The sequence below is a fragment of the Vombatus ursinus genome, unplaced genomic scaffold (assembly GCF_900497805.2).
Source record: "Vombatus ursinus unplaced genomic scaffold, bare-nosed wombat genome assembly UNPS02014799.1, whole genome shotgun sequence".
Taxonomy (NCBI): domain Eukaryota; kingdom Metazoa; phylum Chordata; class Mammalia; order Diprotodontia; family Vombatidae; genus Vombatus; species Vombatus ursinus.
In genome coordinates this window covers 14,923,704-14,949,980 of record NW_020954577.1, presented here as the reverse complement: position 1 = coordinate 14,949,980, position 26,277 = coordinate 14,923,704, and the positions used below count along the sequence as shown (strand labels likewise).

Genomic DNA, 26,277 nt, shown 5'->3' with positions numbered 1-26,277 from the left:
AATTTCAAGTTCACCACCAAATAATTTCGTAGTATCCTATAACACTGAACAGGTCACACTGAAAATCCTAAGAGTTTAAAAAAAGAGGGAGGGGAATACTTTTACAGCGCTCTTATGTTCAGTGGACATAATATCACAAAACTACTGGGAAAGGAACTTTATCAAACAAGAATCAAAGAATGGCTTGGCAGAAAATTGGTTCAGACCTGCATTACACACCATGTCTCATTGTGAATTTCTAATGGATTAATGACCTAATTAATCACACTCACATTATTGAGAAACTGGAGGCAAAGGGAAGGCCTTCTCTTTCACAGCTAGGGAAAGAGGAAAAATTCCAAGACAGACACAATAGAGGAGATTATAATGGATAAAATTGGAAAAGTGTTATTGAAGACAAAAAGCATTCGAACAAGTAAGTTTAGTGAAGCTCAAATCAAAGGAAATATCTTGGACTGTGCGGGAACATCTACACTGAACATCTCTGATAATGGTCTGGCATCTTAAATCTATAAGGAGCTGACACAAACATGTAAGGGTAGGAGTCATTCCCTAATAGATGAGTGGTCAAGGGATGCAAATAAATAGTTTTCAGGGAATACATGAAAATTATTGACAACAATCTAAAGGATTATTCAAGGTCTCCAATAATCAAGGATATGAAGATTAAAGATATCACCTCATACCCATCAGACTAACAGACAGTGAGGGAAAGATTAAGTGCTAGAGGAATTGGGGAACAGGCATATTGGTTCGCCGCTGGTAGAGCTGTGGATTTACTCCAGCTGTTTGGACAGAAGTGTAAAACTATGCAAGAGGAATGCCTGAGCTGAATGTACCCATAGACCTAGGGACCATACTGCTGGCTTATGCCACAGGAAGGGTCATTGCAAGAGAAGGGTAACATTCATTATAGCATCGTTTGTAATGGCTAAAAGCTGGACATTAATCATGCTATTTGAATTTGGTGCAAGACCATTGTTGTACAGCTGGGAGTTAAGGTTAGAGATATTTCCAAGAAATACGAGAAGGCTTCTATGAAAAATTCTCCCAGCCTTGAAATTCTGCAACTGACAAATATTCTAAAACATCCCCATTGGGGCACACCCGCTTTAGTCATTATCTAAGCACTCACTGGCTTGCGGTTTAAATTTCTTTTACAACCTTTACTTTGGTCAAGCCTTTCCGGACCTCGGACTCCTCACGTGTAAAATGGGGACAGGGAAGGGGTGAAGGGGGAGAAGCAGAGCTGGACTAGAAGACCACTAGGGCCCCTTCCAGCTCTAATCATCTAGCATGCTACGCATCATGTTCCCACAGCCCACATCTGACCAGTCACCCAACACCACATGGAAGATCTACAGCTCCTCCACTGCTAACTGCTCTTCGAGAATTCCTCTCCACCTTTGTCCCTCCTCCCCAAGCCTCAGATGCTAAGCCCTAATTTGAAATACAGTCATAAGAGCTCAAGGGAAGGAATTTCTACAAATCTCAGCTCCAAAGCTATTCATTTTCCTAAGTCGGCTTTCCTTTCCAAATAACATCACAAAGAGTAAGGATTTTAGAAGATGTAACAAAACATACCTCCCTTGACATCTTTAAGAGGCCTTTTTGCCTCTGCTTATTACAGAGTAAGTGTTTCCATTGTGCATAATTTCCCATGCATTCCATTCCCCACCTTTGCTTTTCTTAACAGAAAAACACAAACACAAGAGCTTTCCAGTAATCTCTCGTAACTGAAAGATTTGTTTCCCAGGCCCCCATTTTTCTACGATAACAAAGCTTTGAATTCAGGACAAACCACAGGAAGGAAATAACTAGCACCATTATACCACTGCTACCTTCCTGTCCCTTCTCTATTCTGTGTCCTCTATTTGCCTCCTCTCTTGTTTTCCTTTTGTTGGTTTTGCAGACGCTTGCTATTGGACACGATCCACATGACATTAAGGTTGGTTTGGTTTGGTTTTTTAAGTTGTCTAGCACTGTCAAAGACAGATGTTCCAATCGTGTTAAGACACAGTCCCTCAAGAACAAGTGAGAACTAGGGAAACACTTGAAAGTAACTTGCCAACACTGTACAATAAGACTTCGAGGATGGCTCCACTTTCCTCAGCCTCCATTTTGGAAACTGGTGACTTCACTGACTTCTGAAAGAAACTACCAAGTTCGCTTCGTGGAGTTTCTTATATTCCATTCAATCCAACAGGTACTTATAAAGTACCTACTATGTACAAGGCTCTAACTTGGCACTAAGATTAAGAAGACAAAAATAAGCTAGGTGGCACAGTGGATAGAGCACCGGCCCTGGAGTCAGGAGGACACGAGTTCAAATCTGGCCTCAGACACAATACTTACTAGCTGTGTGACCCTGGGCAAAGTCACAACCCCAATTGCCTCACACAAAAAAAAAAGATAGTCCCTACCCTTGAGGAGCTTATATTCTATTGGGGGAACAAAGTCCAACAGATGAAGAAATTAAAATATCTACAATGTCATTTAAGGGGTGCAAGGGTGGACCAAACAACTGAGAAGGATGGCCAAAAGACTCCTATAAAATGGAGGCAGCAGAGATAAGCTCATGCCAACCTTAAAAAAAGAGGAATTCCCTTATGTGGGTCCCTTCACCATGTAGGTCACGGTCCCTCTGCACCTCAGAAGTTAATTCTGCATGAGTTACTGTAGCCAAAAAACCTCTTCTGCCAACTGTGATAAATCTCTCTAAGCAGATCATCAGCTAATCAGAAGACAAGATACACAGCTGATCACTGGGTCAATTCTTGAAGCCTTTCCAGCTCAGCAGGACCTGCCTAACCCTGTCTTCCTGACGGGAATGGTTGAGCATGCCTGCACTGGGGAGGTGTTCTCCAGGCTGGTCTGTGGGTCCCCCCCCCACCCCCAACCCCTGTAGATTCCCTTCCATGCCATGAGACAATTCAACTCAAGAGCTACCTCCTACAGCATTAGTGCCCATACACGTAGGTACACATATAGATGAATGAATGAATGAAATGCATCGTATCAATTCAGAACACATTTGCATTGAATTTTCCACGTAACATTGTGTTTCCCCAGTAAACTTCTTGAGGGCAGGGGCTGGCTCAGGAGACTCTGTATCTCCAGAGCCCAGGAGGGTAGCTGGAACATGGTGGGCACTTAACACACAAAGGCTTGTTGCACTGAATGAGGAGTCGTCTGTCTCCTCAGGTGTGCCATCCTGGAACATTAAAAGAATTAAAGATTTGGGAACAAGCCAGTAGCAGACTTCAAGCACGGGATGGACTCTTGGGCTGAGCAAGAGGGAAGGCTCATTAGAAGCAATACGGATCTGAGAGCTCAGGAAAGTCATCTTCAAAGAGAACAGGCTGGGGCAGCTAGGTGGCACAATGGGCAGAGCACCGGCCCTGAAGACAGGAGGACCTGAGTTCAAATCCGCCCTTAGACGCTTAACACTTACGAGCTGTGTGACTCTGGGCAAGTCACTTAACCCCAACTGCGTCACCGGAAAAAAAAAAAAAGACAAGGGGCCCCACAGACGAGCCGAGAAGAACACCTCCCCAGTGAGGCGCGTTCAGCAGTTCCCATTCTGCCGCTCTCTGTGGTCAGGGCAGATAAGTGGCACAATGGATAGAGCACCGGCCCTGGAATCTGGAGGACCCGAGTTCAAATCCAGCCTCAGACACTTGACGTTTACTAGCTGTGTGACCCTGGGCAAGTCACTTAACCCCATTGCCTAGCCAAAAAAAAGAGAAAGAGAGAGAGAGAGAGAGACAGAAAGAAGGTGGTCCCAGTGTGCACAAGGCGCCAGTCACGATTAACTGACAATAGTCATGCTTGCTAGCTGTTAAACTCTGCTTCTGCAATACATCCTCTCCCCAGTTCAGACACAGGTGTGATATGTGCAAACAGGTGGCAAGGCATTCTGGGACCAAGGAAGCCAAGGCACAGAGGGGCAGAGGAGCCAAGGACCAGTAGTAATGAGGCAGCTGGAATCACTTCATTTGAGCTTGCCTCTTCCCTCCTTGTCAAAGAACCAGGCCATGAAGAACCACTGTAAGCTCAGCGATCAGCCCCACCAACGTGGCTCGGTTCACATGCAACACATTATGACTTGGAAATGGTATTACGCTCCTTAATAACAACGTTCCCAGGAGTGGACGAGTAAGAACGCCCAGTAGGAGACCAAGCATCGACAGCAGGAAGCACAGGGAAGCTGGAAGGCTGAGTCCTGGGCTTCCATCGATCAGCCAACAAGCATTTACTAAGCAGCGCTCCCTTCTGAGACACCGCCTGACCAGGAAGTGAATCAATCAATAAGCAATTATTAAACACCTACTACTGTGAGCCGACCGCTAGGTGGTGGGAATACAGAAGTAAGGTAGTCTCCGCCCTTGAGGAGTTTACAGTCTCTTGGGGGAATCAATATACACACAGATACGCACATATATACAGACAAACATAAGGTAATGGGAGAGGGGGGAGAGAGACTGACATGGCCGAAGAAAGCACGGAGAGAAGGGAGAGGGAAATGTAGCAGGTGCAAGAGAGTTTCCTGAACCGTCTTCATGAGGCATGTCTGCATCAGGTTACTAAAAGCACGTTGGAAAGAGTGATTCCTATTGATTCTTGCTTCTAGTATTAAGTCCACAGGAAGATGGGCTTGTCAGGAAACATGAGATTATCCAAAGCGCACCATGGCAAGTCTTCATTGTTGGGGACCCTCTTTCTGATCCAGCCACTCTGGCATTGCGGAAAGACCCGGATTCTGACTCTACCATAAGCAGTAGCTGAAGGACCGAGAGAAAGTCACTTAGCCTCGCAAAGGCAGCTTCCCATCTGTAAAATGGAGACAATCCTCTCCACCTTGGAGGGCTGCTTCTCTCCGAACCATTCCTTCACCCATCCCTCACTGAGTCCACTGAACACTCTTCTTCCACCCCTGCTTCTTGCCTCAGTTTCTCCTTAATGGGTTTCTTTTGCGACAGTCAAGTACTTTCCTCCTGGTTCTTTCTTTGCTGTTAGTGTCCTCCTGCTCCTCGAACGAGCACGGGCCATCTCTCCTCATCGGAGTGCAAGCCTCAGAGATAACAGCAAGGACTGGCCGTTTGTTTTTTTTCTGTTTCTACCCTCAGTGCTCAGCAGAGTGATGCCAAATAAGTGGTTAATCCTTGATCTTACACGCCTTCCATCATTCATCGGTTCACACGCTGTAGCCCCTCAAGTGAATATTAGCTCTGAAAAAAGTAGAGGGCCGAGAGGCACGATGCCCCCAAGTCCATCTGGGGCAGCTCCCGTTCAGCTGCCGCCCTCATCACTCGCCCAGCCTCTCCATTCTCTCACCTCCCTACCGGAGGAAGGACTCTGCCTTGAGAGGGGAAAGGGCTCTAATTCAGAGGAGGACAGATCTCGGGGGGCGGGCCGGCGAAGGAGACAGCAGCTCCTCAGACTGCTACCCTGAAAGTCACTATGCTCTGTGGGTCTGTGTAGACAAAAAAGTCATTATTTGTAAGAAGTTCATAGGATCATGGATTCAGAGCTAGAAAAGACCTTGGCGGGCATCTGGTCCAACCCCCTCCTTTTCCCATCTTGTCAATGGGTTTCCTGTCTTGTGTCAGAAAAAGCCCAAGTGCGTTGGCAGCAAGGATGGGATACAGACCCTGTTTGTTCAAACAATCATTGGGTTTTGCCCCCTGCGCATGGGGTGTGGGCAGGCTATGGGATGTGAATGCCAGTTCCTGTGCTATAATCCTTTAATTCTGTGGTTATTATGTTCCTTTACCCAGAGGCTTAAGTGATAGGAATCTCTAAGAAGTGGAGAGATTCTTTTGTTTTTTGTTTTACTTGTGCACATTTGAAAGGCAAAGAATAAAAAAGGATTTCTGCCCTTTCTACATGAACAGATATTTCTTAAGAAACCCCCTGGGTTTCTCTCAGGACAAAAGTCCTTCCACCTTTCCCTAGGGCCACCCAAAGTCAGAAAGCTAAATCCTGCCGAATGGCCACTGCCATCCTGTTACTCTTGGGCATCCTGTTATGGAGCTGGTACTTAAAGAAAGCCCTGTCCAGCAGCCGGCTCACATGGGGCCTCGCAATCCTCTGTTTAGCAGTGGGGACAGAGCCCCGTAAAGGAAAGCCAGTTGGCAAGAGACTTCATATTGGGGGCCGGCTAGCAAGACCACCCCCATCTTCGTAGGACATCAAGTCTCTTGTCTGAGATCTGCTTTGTAGCAAGAAAATTACGCCCTTCCTTTAGCCCAGAAACTAGGCCAGCGTTTCACTGTGAAGCGGTCTGCAGCCCTCCACTGAGTCAGGAATCCTCAGAACTCGCCTTTCTTCTTTGGCTCTCCTCTCCATGAGCTTTTCTCATAGTTCTTACTCTGGCGATCATTTCCACCTCTGGTTTTGGACATGAGTAATCGTGCTCACGCACAACTGAGTCGTCGCTGGGACAAATCCAACTTGGTCCCAGTGAACAAGAATCTTGCTTCAAATGTTTAAACCGATAGTCATCGATGAAGTCGGCTCACCCCGCTGCGCTCCTTCTTTGCTCTGCACCTTTAGTTGTCTTTGTTTTCAGGCCCAAGCACATGATGTGTTTTCTGCTTCTCTGCACTGTCTAGAGCAGCTAGATGGTGCAGTAGATAAAGCAGGGAGAAGTCGGTTTGACCGCCAGCATGTGGGCCACTGAGGTTACGGCTAGGTGGTACAATGGGTAGAGCGCCGGGCCTGGCATCACAAAGACTCATCTTCTCGAGTTCAAATCCAGCCTCAGACACTTCCGAGCTGTGTGACCCTGGGCAAGTCACTTAACCTTATTTGGCTCAGCTTCCTCATCTGTAAAATGAGCTGGAGAAGGCAATGGCAAACTGCTTCAGTATCTTCACCAAGAAAACCCCAAATGGGGTCACAGAAAGTTGGACATGAACAACTGAAGAGCAGCAATGCTGTCTGTCCAGACCTGTCACAGGCATTGCCGCCTCTTCTCCGGCACAGACTGAGACGACCCCAGAACAAGCGTTGGGAGCCTGCTGCTCGGCAATCCCGCGGCCTCCCTGAAAGCCCCTCTCCCTGGCTGCTTTGTGCACGGCAGAATTCTCAATCGCCCCTTTACACTGAGCTCCCCCTCCCATCCTGCTGTCAGCTGCGCCTCACTGGCTGGGTCACACACTCCAAGGCTGATGGCCTGAAGCGAGCTCCTCCTCCTCCATCCGGCCATTTGGGACCCAGCTGGGCTCCCAGACGCTCCCAGGAGACCATCCACAACGCCCAGGGGACTGGCGGAGGCCGAGGACTCACAGCCACCCTTCCAGATCCTCTGCTGCTGGGAACCATGCTGGTGCCACACTGCTCCCAGGGTAAAGCCTTCTCTTGACTGACTTTTCAAGCTAACGAAGTATTCGCACCGTACCTCCCTAGACAATGTACTGCCTGTTTAGAAAACATCTAGGCAGCCATCCAAGCCAACGAGAAACCCTGAGGATGTGCCAAGCACCAAGGTGGATGCTGAGGATACAAAGAAAAACAACAGTATTTCCCGCAAAGTGATTCTACTCTAGGGGAAACCTCTCTCAGCCAGCGCAGCCCACCCTCCACAGAGCCACCAGTGATCTTCCCAAAGTGCCGGCACAACCACGACACTCCTCCAGTCCAGACACTCAAGCGGCTCCCTCTCACTTCAAGAATCAAATATAATGAGGGGGGCGGAACCAAGATGGCAGAGTGAAAGCAGTGACCTGCTAGAGCTCTCCCCCAAACCCCTCCAAATACCTGTAAAAAAAATGGCTCTAAACAAATTCTAAAGCAGCAGAACCCACAAAAAGACAGAGTGAAACAAATTTCCAGCCCAAGACAACCTGGATGGTTGATCTGAAAGGTATATCGCGCCAGGCAGGAGAGGAGCGCAGCGCAACATGGGTGCACAGGCCGCAGCGCCCCGGAGCAGGCCTCGGAGAGCTGAATCGCAGGCAGCTGTGGCGGTTTCCTGACTTCTCAACCCATGAATGCCAAAGAAAACTTGGAAGGTCAGTGGGAAAAGTCTGTGACTGCGGCGAAAGAAGAAGCTAGATATCAGCCACCCCAAAGGCAGCGGCTGGCTTCTGAGCTTCCAGCCCACAGACTGAGGGGGAATCAAGTGACTGATCAGAGAGGGATGGTAGGGATCTCTTTGCCAAGGCTGAGGCAGGAATCTCTTGCTTTGCTCGTGCTTAGATCTGGGTCACAGTTCTGAGGGGCGGTCCTGGGGCGAGGAGAAATGCTGGTGTCGTGAAGCTTCTTGTGGCGGTGGAAAGGAAAAACCTCACCCTTATCATAGCACCCTGGAAGAACTGAAAATTTTCAGGTCCCTACAAGTAGCTCAGAAAATAGCTGTACAAACCCCCGAAGCTTGGGACAGTACACTCTTCACATTGGAAGCTGACTTTTACCTTAACAAAGAGTTTAAAACTCAAGTAATTGGCCGGGATCATGAGCAAACCTCGCAAAAAGAGTCAGACTATATTATCTTACTTTGGTGACAAAGAAGATCAAAACATACAACCAGAAGAAGACAATGAAGCCAAGGCTCCTACATCCAAAGCCTCCAAGAAAAATATGAATCAGTCCCAGGCCTTGGAAGAGCTCAAAAAGGATTTTGAGAAGCAAGTAAAAGAAGTAAAGGAAAAACTGGGAAGAGAAACGAGAATGAAGCAAGAAAATCATGAAAAACAAGTCAACATCTTGCTAAAGGAGACCCCAAAAAATACTGAAGAAAATAACACCTTAAAAAATAGCCTAACCCAAATGGCAAAAGAGGTCCAAAAAGTCAATGAAGAAAAGAATGCCCTAAAGAGCAAGATTGGACAAATGGAAAAGGAAGTCCAAAAGCTTACTGAAGAAAATACTTCCTTAAAAATTAGAATAGAGCAATTGGAAGCTAGTGACTTTATGAGAAATCAAGACACTGTAAAACAAATCCAAAAGAATGAAAAATTAGAAAACAATGTGAAATATCTCATTGGAAAAAAATCTGACCTGGAAAATAGATCCAGGAGAGAGAATTTAAAAAGTATTGGACTATCTGAAAGCCATGATCAAAAAAAGAAATTATCAAGGAGAACTGCCCTGATATTTTAGAACCAGAGGGCAAAATAGAAATTGAAAGAAACCACCCATCTCCTCCTGAAAGAGATCCCCAAAGGAAAACTCCTAGGAATATTGTAGTCAAATTCCAGAGTTCCCAGGTCAAAGAGAAAATATTACAAGCTGCCAGAAAGAAACAATTCAAGTATTGTGGAAACACATTCAGGATAACACAAGATTTAGCAGTTTCTACATTAAGGGACCGCAGGGCATGGAATATAATATTCCAGAGGGCAAAGGAGATAGGATTACAACCAAGAATCACCTACCCAGCAAAACTGAGTATAATCCTTCAGGGGAAAAAATGGACATTCAGTGAAATAGAGGACTTTCAAGCATTCTTGATGAAAAGACCAGAACTGAAAAGAAAATTTGACTTTCAAATTCAAGACTCAAGTGGAACATGAAGAGGCAAACAAGAAAGAGATATCATAAGAGACTTATTAAGGCTGAACTGTTTACATTCCTGCATGGAAAGATGATATTTGTAACTCATGAGACATTTGTCAGTATTAGGGTAGTTGGAGAGAAAAAATTATATGTGTGTAGATAGATAGATAGATAGATAGATAGATAGATAGATAGATAGATAGAGGGCACACAGCGAGTTGAAGATGAAGGGGTCATATCTGGAGAATAGAATTAAGGGGTGAGAGAGGATTATACTAGGAGAAGGAGAAAAGGAGAGGTAAAACAGGTAAATTATCTCACAAAAAAAAAAAGAAAAGGCTCTTACAGTGGAGGGGAAATGGGGGGAGGTGAGAGGGAATGAGTGAATCTTATTCTCATAGGATTTGACTTAAGGAGGGAATAACATACACACTCAATGGGGTATGGAAATCTGTCTTACCCTACAGGAAAATAGGGGGGGGAAGGGGACAAGAGAGTAGGGGGATGATAGAGAGGAGGGCAGATTGGGAAAGGGGGTAATCAGAAGCAAATACTTCTGAGGAGGGACAGGGTCAAAATAAAGAATAGAATAAATGGGGGGGGGTCAGGATAGGATTAAGGGAAATAGAATTAGCTTTTCACAGCATCTCTACTACCGAAGTGTTTTGCATAACTGCACATGTATAACCTATATTGAGTTGCTTGCCTTTTCAATAAGGGTGGATGGAGAGGGAGGAAGAAAACTTGGAACCCAAAGTTTTAAAAACACATGTTTAAAAAAAAAATGTTTTCACATGCAACTGGGAATAAGAAATACAGGAAATGGGGTACAGAAATCTATCATGGCCTACAGGAAAATAGAAGGGGGAAGGTGTGGAGAGATAGAAGGGAAGGCAGACTAGGGGAAGGGGTATTCAGAATGCATGCCATCTTGGGGTGGGGGAGGGGGCGAGATGGGGTGAAAATTTGGAACTCAAAATTTTGTGGAAGTAAATGTTGAAAACTAAAAATAAATAAATTTATATTGAAAAAAATAAAATAAATTTCATATAAAAAAATAAAAATAAATAAAAATAGATTCTGCTGAAGCACAAACCAAAAAAAAAAAAAAGAAGTGGAATAAATGAGGCACAGGCACACGGCCCCTTGAGGAGAAAAGTCTGGCAGAAGACAGATGAGCCCCAAGAACAATCTCTAGAGAAGGAGACTCTTTGGGATTCCACAGGACTGTCCCTCCAACTTCCCAGTCCTGCCCCTGCTTTACAAGGAAAGCCAGGAATAAGAAGAATTTGCCCAGAGGGACCAAGTATGGTGGGTTACAGAAAACTGGAAACTCCCTGAGGCCAGGGGCTCTCACTGTTGACTTTATACCCCCAGGGTCTGGCAAACAGTAGGTCCTCAATTAAATGTTTAGGGATTGAACTGCACCAAGGCACAGTTAGTCAGTCAGTCAATACACATTTTTAAGCACTTGCTATGTGTCAGGCACAGCTTTAAGCACCAGCGACACCAAGAAAGGCCCTCAAGGAACTCGCAGTCTAGACAACATTTAAACAAATGTTTAACATTAACATAGCAAACAACTGTACCAACAAGTCAGATGCTGGATTGAATCAAAGACAATCAACAGAGGGAATGCGCTAAACTGGAATGAAGGAGGATCAGGAAAGGTTTCCTCTAGAAAGTGAGCTTGATCCACCCTTGAAGGAAGCAAAGGGAGCCAGGAGATGGAAATGAGGAGGATTCCAGGTATGGGGACAGCCAGGTCAAATGTCTGGAGTCAGTAAATGGAGTGTCTTGGATAAAGAACAGCAAGCAGGTCAGTGCTACTGGTTCTCAGCACACTGCAAGGGTGGGGGTGGGGGTAAGGTATAAGACTGGAAGGGGGAGGGGGCTAGATTATGAAGAGCTTTGAGTGCCAAACAGAGCACTTTGTATTGTGTCCTGGAGATGACAGGGAGCCGCTAAAGTTTAAAGAGTACAGGGGTGACGTGATCAGGGCTGCGCTTTAAGAAAATCTCTTAGGAGGATGGACTGGAGTGGGGAGAGACTTGAGGCAGGTAGACCTCGTGCCCTCAGCACCTCTTGCAATAGTGTGAGGTGATGAGGGCAGTGTCAGAGGAGAAAAGGAGGCGTATTCGAGAGATGCTGCAAAGATGAAATCAACAGGCATTGGCAACGGGTTGAACATGGGGAATGAAAGAGAGCAAGGAGTTAGGATGCCTCCTACCTGTGAGCCTGAGGGACCAGGAGGATGGTGTTATCATCTATAGTAATGGAAAGGAGGAGGAGGTGAGGACTCAGGGGGAAAGACAATGGGTGCCACGTTTGAGTATAAGACGTCTATTGGACATCTGGTTTGAGATGTCTGAAAGGCAGATGGAGATGTGAGATTGGCGCTCAGTGGGTTAGGGTTATGGGAAACCATCAGCATAGAGATGGTCATTAAACCCATGGAATCTGATGAGATCACCAAGTGAAATAGTATAGAAGGAGAAGAGGACCCAGGGGAGAACCATGAGGGACGGCCACAATGAGAGGGCATGATTTGGAAGCGGACTGAGCAAGGGAGACAAAGAAGGGTCAGAAAGGTGGGAGGAGAACCAGGAGAGGGCGGGTGTCCTGAAAACCTGAAGTAAAGAGAGTATCAAGGAGGAGAAAGTGACCAATAGTGTCAGCGGTGGCAGAGAGGTCGAGGGGAATGAGCACTGAGAAAAAGGCTGTTAGATTCGTCAACTAAGAGATCACTGCTAACTTTGCAGAGAGAAGAATCGTCTTTAAAGGTCTAGGGTAAAAATGAATATTTTCATCTATAAAGAACAAAAAGTAAGACAATCTCAGCTCCAACATGGTTTGCCAATTTTTGTTCAAAAGAGGCAAGACTGTTGTTTTTAATAACGTTTCCTTCAATAAGACAAAAACCAAGCATATCCCCTTGAAAGCCTTCAATTCTTACCTGACGATAAGCTCTGTAGATCACATCGAACAGGAAAGCCTGGGGCATTTCACTGGCCCGGTGCTTGGCCCGGTCTAATGACTGGTCTAAACAACCATCTGCAGATGGAGTAATGACCGTGGACACGAGGGGGCGGATAGCTCCTGCTGCCTGTGGAATAAAGAGAAAGCAGTAAATGATACTTTGTACCTAGAGAACTTGGGAAAAGAAGACGTCTGCGCTCCCGATATCATTGACAACCACCTCAAATCTGGGGTCCTTCTAGTGGACTCCCTCAAAGAAACACTGGGCGAGGGATCTGTTAGGATGTCCAAGAGCCAGCCCCACAGTGGGACTGTGAAGAGGGAATAGAAGATTTTCCATTCCAGGTTTAGCATCTGTAATCAATGACTATTCAAAAGCCCACTCCCTGAGGAAGCTGGGATGTTCACTGATGAGAAGGAAAGAAGTGTGTTGGGAAAGAACCTCAGTGCAATGTAGACAGCTATTCACAAAAGCAAGAGTGAACTAATGTGCATTTACAAAATTCTGACACACCATGTAATTCAGTAAATTCAAGACACATCTTTGGAGTCTCTGAGATGGGAATCAACAGTGACATGAAACACGTCGTTTCCAGGCCTTGCTCTAATTTCTAGGAAAAGCCAAGGTTTTTCAGGCATTTCCTTGGCCCTTACTCCCCTAGCAGGCGGTCCCTCCTCAAGCAAAGCCCCCCTAACATCCAGTGTTCTGGCGGTAACTGGACCTCATTAACAGATGCCCAAACCTTCTTTTTTTTTGGAAGACAAGAGGTGGATCACATACACCCACACATCCACACCCTTCCTTCAAGGGAAGGGAGAGGCAGAATTGGACCGGACCTCAGTCGTGAGATGGGCTAACCCCCTCATTTTACAGAAGAGTATACTGAGGACCAGAAAAGGCAAAGGACTTGCTATCCAACATAATAATTGTCAGAGAAAAGATTTGAACTGAGGTCCCCTGCCTCCAGAGCTGGCACCTCCACTACCCCACGGTGCCTCCCATGATCCTCTAGTGACTAAAGTCTAGTCTGACCCTCTCTATTACCCCACGGTGCCTCCCACGATCCTCTCGTCTGACCCTCTCCTTTGAAAAAAGAAACGGTGGCGTCCCAACGAGATGAAGAACTCAGCCAAGAGCTGATCATCAGAAGTTAGACTGAAGCCTCTGAAGGCAGGGGCAGGCTTCTCTCCACCGCCGTACCATCCCACTTCTCACTCCGACTTCCTCTGACCCGTGTGTGACGCTTCCCATGTCCAGTGGGGAACATGCACACAGATAATGAAGCCTCATGACAATGACTCATCAGGATGCAGGACATTATCGGACAGGCTGCCTCCAAATAAGGTCCTTTGAGTCTTTCATCAATTAAACACATATTCTGCGGAGTCCAAGAAGGTCTCACCTCGTCCAAGATGAGGCTCTACTCCAACCAGCGGTCAAACACAGGGCAAGGTATTCGAGAAGAAACAACAATTAGCAAATTCATGAACTGTGACTGTTCCTAACTGTAGAAATAGAAACAATTATTTGAGTGTAGTCACACTCAGATTATGGGTAAGGGCTTAGACGCATGAAAGTAAGCCTGGGTCCACACTAGGTCTCAGATGTCATTCACATGGGAAATGCAAACACACTCTTTACTTGTTCACTCGTGTGTACTAAGAGCAAACTGTCTTGGCGGCAGTAGTAGACAGCGCAGCACAGATTTGTTGTTGTGGTTATCATTCTTATTCTCACTCCTCTCCCTCTTCTTCTTCTTCTTCTTCCTCCCCTCTTCTTCCGTTTTCTGACTCTCAGTGACTCCATTCAGGGTTTTCTTGGCAGAGATCCTGGAGTGCATTGCCATTTCTTTCTCCAGCCCATTTTATAGATGAGGAAACTGAGGCAAACAGGGTGAAGTGACTTGCCCAGGGTCACACGGCTATTAAGTATCTGAGGCTAGATTTGAATTCATGAAGATGAGTATTCCAGATTCCAAGTCCAGGGTTATACCCACTTCACCACCCACCTACGCCCCTGAAAACTGTAAAGCGCTATACAAATACAGTAAGCTGGGCCCCTGCGTGCCTGCCACACAGCATACACTGCCCTTCTGTTTGTTGACTGAATAACTTTGACAGGAGAGGAAGACACGGGTGAAAAGTCTGATTTCAAGTACTCTCTTTAAATTTGTATACACAGAGAGGGCAAAACAACTGCATTACAGGCAAAATTCAGCTGGGGCCATGAACCAAATTCTACTTTTTCTAAGGGATGAAAGCGACAATACTATGATCATATTTAAAAGCACCACCCTATGGCATAGAGGAAGGAAAAGAGTCTATTTCATTGACCATCCAAAGAAAGATAGAAAAAATAAACCTAGGGCTACACGACTGAGAGGCTCTTCACTCAGAGGAACTCCCTGGGGTTTGGGAGCCCCCACTGAAGGGGAGCCCATCCCCACATGACTCAACAGACCTTCAGGAAGGCTGCCAAGGGGAATCATTGGACTTGATAACTTCCAAAGTCACCTCTAGCTGGAAATCTTTGATCCTATGATCTCCAATCCCCTGAACTCCCCTCTGCACTAAGTTAAGAAGATGTAAATAATAACTATTTTATCAGGATGCCTTGAAACACACGTGAAGAGTGAAGCAAAAAAAAAAAAAATAGGCCATGTTCAAAAATATGTCTCATTTTCCATCTTTATCATCATCGGAAATTTTTATCACACACTAGTTTATTGGCAAGTTATTATTAAGATCTCCTTGGGAAATTACCAAGACGAGCTCTGACTCCAGGCTCGGAAGCTCAGCCTCCCAATGACTATTGTCTGCTCGTCCTGATCCACTCAGATACTTCCAAATCCAAACGAGGGAAGTCATCAGAGCCTGTGAGACGAAGGGCCTCTACCTTCAACCATCCATGTCCAAAATTTAAACAATCTTAGGCAATGATCTCTCTTACAGGTAGCGACATGTAGCTCTCTCTCCCAGACACCTGAGATCCTGCTAATTACGACAGCCCACAGAACAAGGCCTCCCACCGCATAATCACCATTTCAACTTGCTGGGCTGTCTTCATCGAAAGACTACTTATTAAAAGTTTATAGATTGGCATCTTCAAAGGTAAAACAATCGCGAGTAATTACAAGATTAAAAAATCTCACATTGTCGGAGGGACACTTTCATTGCAGCCTTTGAATAACATAAACTGGATGGAAATTTCATTCATTAAAAGCACCTCCAGCACAGCCTCAAGGTTTTATTGCCCAAAGTGAGCAGTCAATATCCAAGCAGAGCTCAGAAATGTCTAAAAGGTTTAAGCTATCATTTTACTTTCAATATACTTTTTATTTTGTTAAATATCTCTAAATTGCATGTAAAAAAATTAACCATCTTTTTTTTTCAACTTGGAATTCTAAACTCTCTGCCTCCCTCCTGCCCCTCCCTCACCCCTTGAGAAAGCAAGCAGAATGATATCGATTACACAGAAATCACGCAGAACATACTTCCATGTTAACCATATGACAAAAGAAAACAGGAGAAAACAGGAAAAATAAGAAAAATGTTCAAAGTCTGCTTCAATCTGTGTTCAGAGTCCATCAGGTTTCTCTCTGGAGGCAGATATAAGTTATCTTTTTATTAACTACCTTTTCCTCCTGGAGAAAACAAAAGAAAAGGTACTACTCTTCCACTTGCATTCTAATTTGCTTCAGAGTGGCTTGGGCTGCGATTTGGAACCTCATAGATATAAATGAGTTACTTGCCCTAGAGATAATCGCCACATGCTAAGTTAACAATGCAATTATATGGAACAAGCATTCATTAAGGGTGCTGTACTTGGCCAGCCCTGGGCTAGGCAAGGGGCAGACAAAGGCAAAACTGAAATAGGCCCTGCCCTTGAAGACTTTATATTTTAAAATAAGTAAGAACAGCACAGCACGGTGAAGACTCTCTCTCCATAGGGATAGGGAATGCATAGGGGCTGGTCCCGTGACTGCATTAGGACAGAGAAGTCCTGGATAAGGAAACGCCCCCCACCAACGTAGGCTAGCAGCTTATGGTTCTACAGAAGTTAAGAGACTTGCCCAGAGTCTTCCAGGCAGTATGTGTCAGAGGCGACACTCAAACCCAGGTTTTCCTTTCCCCAAAGCCAGTGTCTGACCACTAGACTGCCCTGTCTTTCCTATCACAAGCAGCTGGTACAATCTCTATCTTGTTCTATAGGTGGCTACTAGCCCTCGGCAGACTATGTTGGTTTTGGGGCTTCTCTGGGAGTTCACAGCTCTTCCAGGGCTTCCAATAGCCCCACGGTAATGACAGCTTGGTGTTCTGGGAACATGATCAACCCTGAAGCTCAGGCCCTCAGGGCCCAGATTGACCAGCCTTGTGTCCTATCCCACGGCCAAACTGCGCATCAACGGGGGTCTCAGACAGCCCAAAGAGAATCTGGAATCCCCGACATCTCAAACCCAGCCAAGCTAAGGGGAATGTGGCCATTTGCCTTGCTCTGATCTACCTGAGAAATGTAGTAGAGAGGAAGACAAGAAAGCTGACTGATACTCCAGATGGGTGCTGCCAGCACAGAGTACTGAGAGAGACGACTTCTCTTCCATTCTTGCCACCCAAGACTACGTGCTCATTTTGGGAGCCAGGTCACGTGCCTGGCTGATACTAGACTTGCAGACTACTCAAACCCATTCACAAAACGTGGCAGCCAGAAGAGATCTTGGTGACCGACCCCCTATGCCATTTCTCTGCCCCTATCAACCCACGTTACAGACAAGCAAACGAAGGCCCAGGGAGGTGTAGTGGTTTGCCTGCGGTCACAGAGCCACGGCCCGAATCCTGACCTCTTGACTCCAGTCAAGTCCACAACCCACAAGCGAATTCACGTTCTACTCCCTTGATTCCAACTAATGGTGACGCCTGATACCGCACAACTTTCATTTCTAATCATGATGAACCTCCTTATCATCATCTGGCCAGGACTTCACAGAGAGCTGAGACAGGCACAGCGAATGAAGGCACAGTAGACTGGCACTGGCAGGGACCGTGGGGCAGCCCCTCCCAGAATCACAGTTCTTCCAAGGGGGCTCTTCGAGGTCAGCTGAACAATGATCTCCCCAACAATGGAACAAACTAGTTGTCATCTAGCCTCTGATGAGAAGGGATGACGATGAAGACGATGACGTCAGCAAATATTCATGCGGTGCCTACTGTGTGCCGGTGCTTTACAAATACCATCTCAGGAATCTGCCGCTCCCCAGGCAATCCACTGTCCCTTGGGAGAGTGCTGATTTTGGGAAGCTTCTTTGCTAGCAGATATTTAGTGATCTCCATCCACTGCTCCTAGTTTTTCTCTCTGGTACCACGGAGTATAAGCAAGTCCTCTGCCCAACCCCTCAATAAGAAAATAAGGAAACTAAGTCCAAAAGTAAGCTAAGCTGCTTGCTGGGGGCTAACCTGGGAAAAGTACAATGTAACAAAATAGGACTGGAAGGGAATTTAGAAACTCCCTAGCCCAACCCCCTCATTTAACAAATGAGGAAACTGAGGCCCGGAAGGGGGAATGATCATCTTCAGAGAGGAGAACACTAAAGTTTGATGACCTTCCCCAGGTCACCCAAGTAGTAATTGCACATAATGCACTAAGGGTTGAATGGCCACTGGTTGGAGATGTTATAGAGGGGATTACTGGTCTCTTCCAACTTTGATCCAAACCCAAATCCTCTGATTCTAACTATAGGGAACATTCCACTATACCCCTCTTTCTCTCTTTAAAGACTGCTCTGCAAAGTCCAGTCAGGTCCATGATCTCCCACGCTAGTCCATGGAAGCTTTCAGAATCCTTACTTGTCTCAGGAAGCCTCTTCCAAAGCCTCTGTGGATTAGCTCCAATTTATCCTGTCTGTAGCTTGTTTGTTCTCAGATGCTTACAGGCTACTCCCCCGTTAGACGGGGAGCTCCTTGAGGGCAGGGACTGTCTTTCGCCTCTCCTTGTATTCCCAGGACTTAGCACAGTGCCAGGCACACCGTAGATACTTTATAAATGTTTGTTGACTAACTGACACAACTTTCTAACGAATCCCTGGTCTGAAAAGGGACCTTCGGGCAGAGCTTAGACTAAGAGCACGGGGCAAGAAGGCACCAAGTGTGAAGTAAGCCAGGGGTCAAGAGCCCCAGACAAGCAACAAACTAAAGGAGGACTGAGCCTCGCACCATCTCGAGCCCGGATTGTGTCTCCCACCATTCCCCTCCCTCTGTGCCACTTAGCAGTCAGTGGCACAGGACGCATGGGAAATCGTCCAGACAACTAGAAGGAAAGAGTCTGATCACTAGCAGAATTTTCCACTAATTATTCTCATCTTTTATTGTCGTCATTGTTCACAGCCCTTGGAGGGCGAGTGCTCTAAACCTATTGGCAGGAGACGGTCACCGGGGAGCTGGCATCAAAGGAAACATTTCAAGACGAGCCCAGAGTTCTAACCAATGATGAAGCTGCCTTCTCAGTGGAGTCAGGAACAATTTCAGAGAACTCCTTCAGGCCTGATTTGTGGGCTTTACTCAAGACAGACACACAGTGTGACGATCGTACAAGGTCATTTTGATGAACACGAGGAAATGGAACCGTCCAAGACAAGGGACTTGGCCGGCTCCGGAGGAAACTCCAGAAGCAACTGGGCGGGTGAGGCGAAAAGCAACTGGTTTTCATCCCTCCCTAAAACGTCGAAGTTCTCTATGTCAGGGTCATGGATTTGGGGTGGGAAAGGCTACTCCATCCCATACCCTGCTCCTAAACCTAGGGAGAGAACTGAGGCCAAGAGAGGGCTCAGGACTTTCCCCAAATCACCTGGGTATTTAAGCATCAAAGCTGGGATTCAAATCTGACTGCAAATTTTATGTTTTTTCCTAACCATGTTCTGTGGAGCATTATACGTCCCTGGTCAAAGTCTCATTTGCTCATCCAAATAAAGCAGTAGCTAGAATCCCTGACTTGTTCCAAAGGGTGCCCTAAGATGGCAGACAGCCTGGCACAAGGGAACCTGGGTTTGTGATCAGAGAAGCTAGGTTCAAATCCCAGCTCTGCCACTTACAAGGCACTCCCCTTCTCCGGGCCTCGGTTTCCTCATGTGTAAATGTGAGGGGACTGGATCGGGTGGCACATTAGTGAGATTCCAATGCAGATGCTCCTACCCTGGGGTCCGAAGACCTCTTCCCCACAAGGAGACTTAGGGGAGATTCCGGGGAATCTGTGGCCTTGACGGAGGGAAACGGGTCTTCTTTCATTAACTGTTAATTTCCTGTGCAGTCCTATGTAGTTTATTTCGTTCATTTAAAAACCCAACTCGGAGAAGAGGCCCACGGGCTCCAGGAGCCAGCCACCAAAGGAGAACACCACACCAAGAAAGGAAGTCCCCCCTCCAGGGCCATTAACCCTCCAAGGGCCAGCTTCTCTCATTCAGTGCTTGGGAGCTGTGAGATCACAAAAGGACACCACCCAGTGCTCACTGTTTGCTTTCCACTCTTAATGCCTACTTGTAGTATACAGTAACAAGAGTGGGAAGCGAAGGGGGACAAGCACTTATTAAGCACCTACTGTGTGCTATGCACTCAACAAAGATCTCACTTGATCCTCACAACAACCCCGGGAGGTAAGCACAATTATTATCCCCATTTTATATTTGAGGAAACTGAGGCACACAGAGGTTTAATTGACTCACCCAGGGTCACAGAGCTGGTAAGTGCCAGAGGCTAGATTTGAACTGAGGTCTTCCAGACTCCTTGCCCAGAGCTCTACCCACTGCCCCACGTAGCTGCCTCTTTCTATTCACCTCACTCAGCAAAACATACAACACAACAGCCAGTAATCTGTCATTTGATGCCTCCTCAGAATGACATCGGTGTAGTCAAAAAACCTCCAAGGTGTGAGGGTCAAGTCTCTTTTGCCACAGGCTCCCTCTGCTCCAGCCCTGCCCCAACCCCCACCTCCTAAGCCCTCCCTCTCCTTTTCTCATTTCTTCTCTGCTGAATTCCTCCAGCTTCCCTAGTGGTTCCCTGCCTGGGACATCACAAGAGAAGCCAATCCAGCACGGCCTGCTAGGGGCCACCTCCAACTCCTGGCCTCCTCTGGCCTCCCTGAGCTGCTCCGAATCAATAAATAAGAAACACGTGTTGTTGAACGAATGAACAATCCACGGACGGAGGGAGACCACTCGTCTAACCAGAGAGGAACAAAGAAAATCTGGTATAAAACATGACCCCAGTCCTAGGATTGTGGGAGTCTTCTCCCTAGAGCATAGGGTTCTCCTCCTGTCCGGCAACCATCTCTTCCAAGGCCCTGGGAAAAGTTCTGGCTCTATTCCTTCCCCGTCTCCCTTTGGAGGCATCCAGAACTGCTCACACTTTATTCGGGGGGGGGGGGCGCTACTTTGGGGTCTTTCCCTACTTGTCTCCCCCTGGATGTCCCTAACCTTGGATGTTCAAGCCCCACAGTCTTTCCTTCTGCCAGTGATAACATGTATACTGCTTTTAGCATCGAATATTTCTTCTCATTCTCCTGGGAAACCCCTGCTGTCTTAAAATCATGGCACCAGACTGGGACACAGCCACCTACCCCGTGATCTTTGGCAGCAGTGACCACGCTCACGAGGACATCTTCCTCCACAAAGGGCCTCACAGCATCGTGGATGATCACAACCGTGGGGGTGGGCAGCTTGGAATGGGGGTGGTCTCCTGCCAAGGCCTTCAGCCCATTGAAAATGGACCGATGGCGGGTGGCGCCAGCTTCAACCAGGGTGACTCGCTGATGCTGGTACTGATGGATGATGGCCCTCATCATGTCCATGTTCTCACTGGTCACAGCCACAACAATATCTTTTATCCAGCTCACCCTAAAAGAAAGAAGACAAAAAGCCACATCATAGACAAAAAGGTCCTTAGAGACACAAGCAAAGTTATACGAGATTACTAAGTGAAATTATTGACCACATACATCCACTGGGACTCCACTGGGAGTCACAGACAAGGGAGTAGAGTATAACTTACCCCCTAAATATCCATAAAATCACTTTTTGTGAGAGCCAAAAACTGGAACTGAAGTGGAACTGAATTGTGATATGACTGTTAAGAAACATGATTGTGCCCTGAGATGTGACAAAGATGAGGAATTCAGAGAAAAAACAGGATGCAGAGAAAAGAAAGCAGAGAACAGACGAGAAAGACGATGACCCACACAGGATACACACCAAGGAGAGGAGCCAGGATGAGGGCAATAACCAGGCTTGGGGATGGCACAGGCGATAACACACGTTTTTCTCTTCTTAGAAGAGAGACTGGAGACTATGGGTGTGGAAGAGTACATCCCCTGGCAGATCAGACACTAGTTTTGCTTAAATACATTTCTTTACTGTGCGACTATTCAATGGTAAAGTGGATAGATCCAAAAATGCCAGAAATAAAAGATATAAGTAAAACTTTAAAAAACAGAAAGAAAGACACTGCCCTGAGAGAGCGTCTCAGCTCTCCAGGTTATGGTACTCTTTACATAATCCACCAATCACTGCCACCATTCTCCAGTAAAAAAGCCCCATAGTAGGGCATCACATTGACCTTATTTAGAAAAAAAAAAAAATTCCCTTTAGCAGCAAAGACTAAACTCCAAATGTGAACACTGAATTTTTTAAATGGTCCTTTTAAAATTTTGCTTCCCCACCCCAAAATCTACAAAAAAACATGACATTGTCCCACTGGGGTGGGGAATGTGGAATTAAAAACACTATGAGAAGCAAGCACAGAAGGATCTGCTCCTTACAGAAAAGGAAAGGATCCAAAAAGCCCTTCCCTGTCTCCAGCTGAGAGCCATTGATACATTCGGTGGAGATCCAGATGCAGGCCCAGACCCGTGTGCCTTCACTCCCTCCTCCACCAGTGTTCCCAGCCTCAGGGACAGCACTGTTCCCCAGGAGTCCTCCCAGGAGGTGCTCACCTCCAGAATCCCTCCCATTTTTATAAACCACTTGCAGCAGAGGTAGCACGTCATGGTGGGTAGGAAGCTGGCCTCTGAACCAGGAAGCCCTGAGTTCAAGCCCTTTGTCAAACTATAATGGCTGTAGGACCCTGGACCCTGGACCCTGACCTAATCGCCCAGCCAACTCTCTCAAACTCTAATTGGCATTGTTATAAGGCAGGGGTAGGGAACCTGCAGCCTCGAGGCTACATATCACTTTCTAGGTCCTCAAGTTCGGCCCTCTGACTGAATCCAAACTTCACAGAATAAATCACCTTAATAAAAGGATTTGTTCTGTAAAACTTTGGACTCAGTCAAAAGGCTGCACCAAAGACCTAGAAGGCCACATGTGGCCTTGAGACTGCAGATTCCCCACCTCTGTTTTAGGGAGCTCCTTCACCAAGAATCTGCTATTCCAATGAAATCCAAAAACCCATTTACAGCCAACATATTCCATAAAATTTATGCGGGTTTTCCAGGTTTTTTTTCCAAAAGCCCTCTTTCCCTCTTTCCAAAAGTCATTTTTGAAACTAAAACCTCTCCAGGGAAATGACCACCTTAACCCCCCAAACTCCAGACTTGGATTTCAATACTGGGGACGGGGCAGCAGTGGGAAGAGCACCAGACCTGGAGTCAGGAAGACTCATCTTCCTGAGTTCAAATCTGGCCTCAGTCATTTACAAACTGCGTGACCCTTCAAGGATTAAGGGTCGTGCGCCTGTGCTCGGATCTTTAAATTCTTCCAGGAGATTAGGATATACATTCTTTGGTGGCGGATGTTTGCTCTCTTGTCACCTCATTACCTATATAAGGGGAGGGGAAGATGTTAATTGAACCAGTCATTCCCCCCTCCACCCCCGAAATCCACTCAAAGTAATTAACCAGATGCTCTCCCTTTATCAGGTGAGTATATCTCCAGTGAATCACTAAATCAGAGACACTAAAATATGTTTGGGAAAAGTCACTCAGCAGTTTGGAAGGGGTGAAGGCCATTGGGTAAAATTGTTTTCGCACAGAAAGTATATTCGAACTGGTTAAAGAATCAGTCACACCCTGTGAATAAGCCAGGTCAGAACCTGGAGGTTCCCACAGCACGCCCAAAGGTGGAGCAATTCCAGCTAAACCCTGACAGGGGATGGATGGATGGATTGGGGGAGGGGGCAGGCGGGGAGAAGATCTTCTGCCCCACCCCCCTTCCGGATCAGGTCAGAAGATTTGGACTCTCCAGCCACATTTCAGCAGCAGCCCTGTCTTCCTGAGTCACAAAGAAAGCCAACAGCAGGGCTGTGTCAGGGATGACCCTGAGGCCCCACAGAGGCACGTCAGGCCTAATGGGAAAACCAGGAATTGCCCAACGAAGAAGAAAGAGGAACATCCAGGAGCTCTGAGCGACCCCTTCGGCCCAGGCTCTCTAAGCTTGAACCCACTTTGCTCTGGCCTCTGCATGTGCTTGTAGGTGCCGGGAACCGCAGTTTGGAGAATGTATGGTAAAAACTATCCTCGCTGTACCCCCTTAGGAAATACCTGTTTCTAAAAGCTAATTAAGCGTGGCTGACTAATTGATAGCCACCGATAGTCCAAGGGGAAGGGGTCACACCAGCAACAGCGAGTGAGCAACAGCACTGGAAATATTCGAAGCCCCTCTGGATTACTCTAGAACCCTGGACACAGAAGTCGCTGGCCCACCTCTTAGGACCCGGGCTGCCAGTGTAAATAGGGCTGGGCAGTCACATCCAAGTCCACGCTGCTCCTCCGTTCTTCCAAAGGCTCATTCTGGGGCAGCCAGGTGGCACAGTGGGTCGTGATGGACCCGGAGTCAGGAGGACACGAGTTCAAATCCTGCCCCAGACCCTTACTAATGAGACAACTCGAGCAAATCATTTCACATCTCTCACCTCCAGTTTTCTCATGGGGATAATAAAGGCACTTCCTCCTCAGGACTGTTGTGAGAATGAAATGACAGATGCAATGGCCTTCGTAAACCTTAACTCACCACCGAGCTTTTAATTATGACGGTCATCATTTACAATACCACCCTCCCTAGATTCAGAACTGTTTTAAATTTACGATAATCATGGCAATAGCTAGCATTTATAGGGTGCCTACTCCACGTTGGCCACGGGGCTAAGTGCTTTACAAATATCTTGAGCGTCACAACCACCCTGGGAGGCAGGTGGTGTTACTCTACCCATTTCACAGATGAGCAAGTCTAGGGTCCCCAAGTCCCGATAGCGGCATCGTGGGCCACCACACCGTCAGGACAATCTGACAAGTCTCGCTTCAGCTTATTCTCAAACCAGAGAATCATCTGAAAACTGTCCTGAGCAAGCTTCCCGCAAAGGGGCCCATCGTGCCAATGCGGAGCGGCGCGCCGGGAGGGCCCATCTGCGGTAGTCTCTACCCAACCACAAGGGAAGCTCGTGGAGGCGGCGTCCCACGCGCGGCGGCCACGGAGGGGCTGGCCGGCTGCGGCGGGACGTCCCGATGTAAATCAAGGGGGATGGGGGGGGCACAAATAAGGCCCGGGCCTTTCTCCTGCTCCATCCAGCCAGAGTCTCCCGGGCAGAAGCCCGGGGAAGCTAAAGCTCAAGCCGCCGCTTATCTCGGGGTCCCGGGGGAAGGACGGGCTGAGATCAGAGCTCGGGGATGGCCTCCAGGGTGTCTCTGCCGCTCCCCCCGGGCGGCGGCCCCCCCCCCCCCCCCCCCCCCCCCCCCCCCCCCCGCGGGGGGCAGCGGGCGGGGGCGGGGGGGAGGGGCGGGACTAGGAGCGGACGGGCCCCGCCCTCCACGCACGCGCGCAGGCGCGCACGCGCGCACGCAGGCCGGCCGACGCTCCCGCCCCCGCCCCCGCCCCCGCCCCCGCCTGCCGCGCCGTCCCTACCTCTGGAGGGCCTGCAGCGTGTAGCTGATGAGCGGCCTGCCGAGCACGGGGCAGAACTGCTTGGGCGTGGGCCCTCCCAGGCGCTCCCCGCAGCCCCCCGCGGGCAGCACGGCCGCCACGGCCACGGCCGGCCCCGGCTCCCCGCCGTCCCGCGTGGGCCCCCGCTCCATGGCGCGCTGATCGCGTGGGGGAGGGAGGAGGCTCCGCCGAAGCGCGCGCCCGCCGCCGTGACCGCGCCCGCCCGCAGCCGCGGCCTGTCAATCACGCCGGGCGGGGGCGGGGGCGGGGAGGGCCGGGGGCTGCCGCTCCCCTCCCCCCGCCCCGCGCCTGCGGATGCCTGAGGGCCGCCGACTGGGGCCTGGGAACTCCGCGAAAGCCTCAGTTTCTCCCCTTGAGCAGCTTACAGGACCATCGTGGAGGGGGCAACCCCCCCCATATTCCCGACCCCTCCCTGCGTGCATGCGCGCGGGCGCGCGTGCGCACACACACACACACCCCCACCCCCCCACCCACCCCACAAGGGTAAAAGCTCCCGGCTGGGACTCTCTCCCCTGAAGTTACTTTGTATCTAGTTGCTATTTCGCCTTCTCTACAAGCTGGATCGCCTTAGGGAGCTTCCCGTCCAGCACCTTCCTTTTACAGTTGGGGAAACTGAGGCCCAAGGACCTTGAATGCCTACACACGGTTTAACCCGGGTAAAAAGTAAAGTCCTAGGCAGAGACTGGCCTCTTGTGCCAGTTGAACAAATGTTGCAGTGAGACCTCCCAACAGCCCAGTGGTGACGATGATAGCTTTTACATAAAGCTTTAAGCTTTACAAAGCATTTTACAGTGATCTCATCTGTTCTTCACAATAACCCTGGGAAAGAAGTGCTATTATTATCCCCATTTCCCAGATGAGCAAACTGAGGCAAGCAGAG

At 47.9% G+C, this 26,277-nt stretch overlaps 1 protein-coding gene across 5 annotated transcripts in view; it reads right to left on the bottom strand.

The window, feature by feature from the left end:
• CRPPA (CDP-L-ribitol pyrophosphorylase A) overlaps positions 1–25,456 on the bottom strand; it is a 270,311-nt gene extending 244,855 nt beyond the window's left edge. For 2 of the 5 annotated variants that reach the window (XM_027872573.1, XM_027872574.1), the window contains exons 1-3: positions 25,359–25,456; positions 21,086–21,362; positions 12,461–12,610 (exon numbers count right to left, since the gene is read on the bottom strand). In XM_027872573.1, coding sequence (XP_027728374.1) covers positions 12,461–12,610; positions 21,086–21,316 — 381 coding nt within the window. In that variant the 5' untranslated portion in view covers positions 21,317–21,362; positions 25,359–25,456. Of the gene's footprint in view, positions 1–12,460; positions 12,611–21,085; positions 21,363–24,163; positions 24,185–25,358 lie in introns of those variants that run through there. The other 3 variants (XM_027872572.1, XM_027872571.1, XM_027872570.1) reach the window with 2 other exon arrangements.
• Between the last annotated feature and the right edge of the window lie 821 nt (positions 25,457–26,277).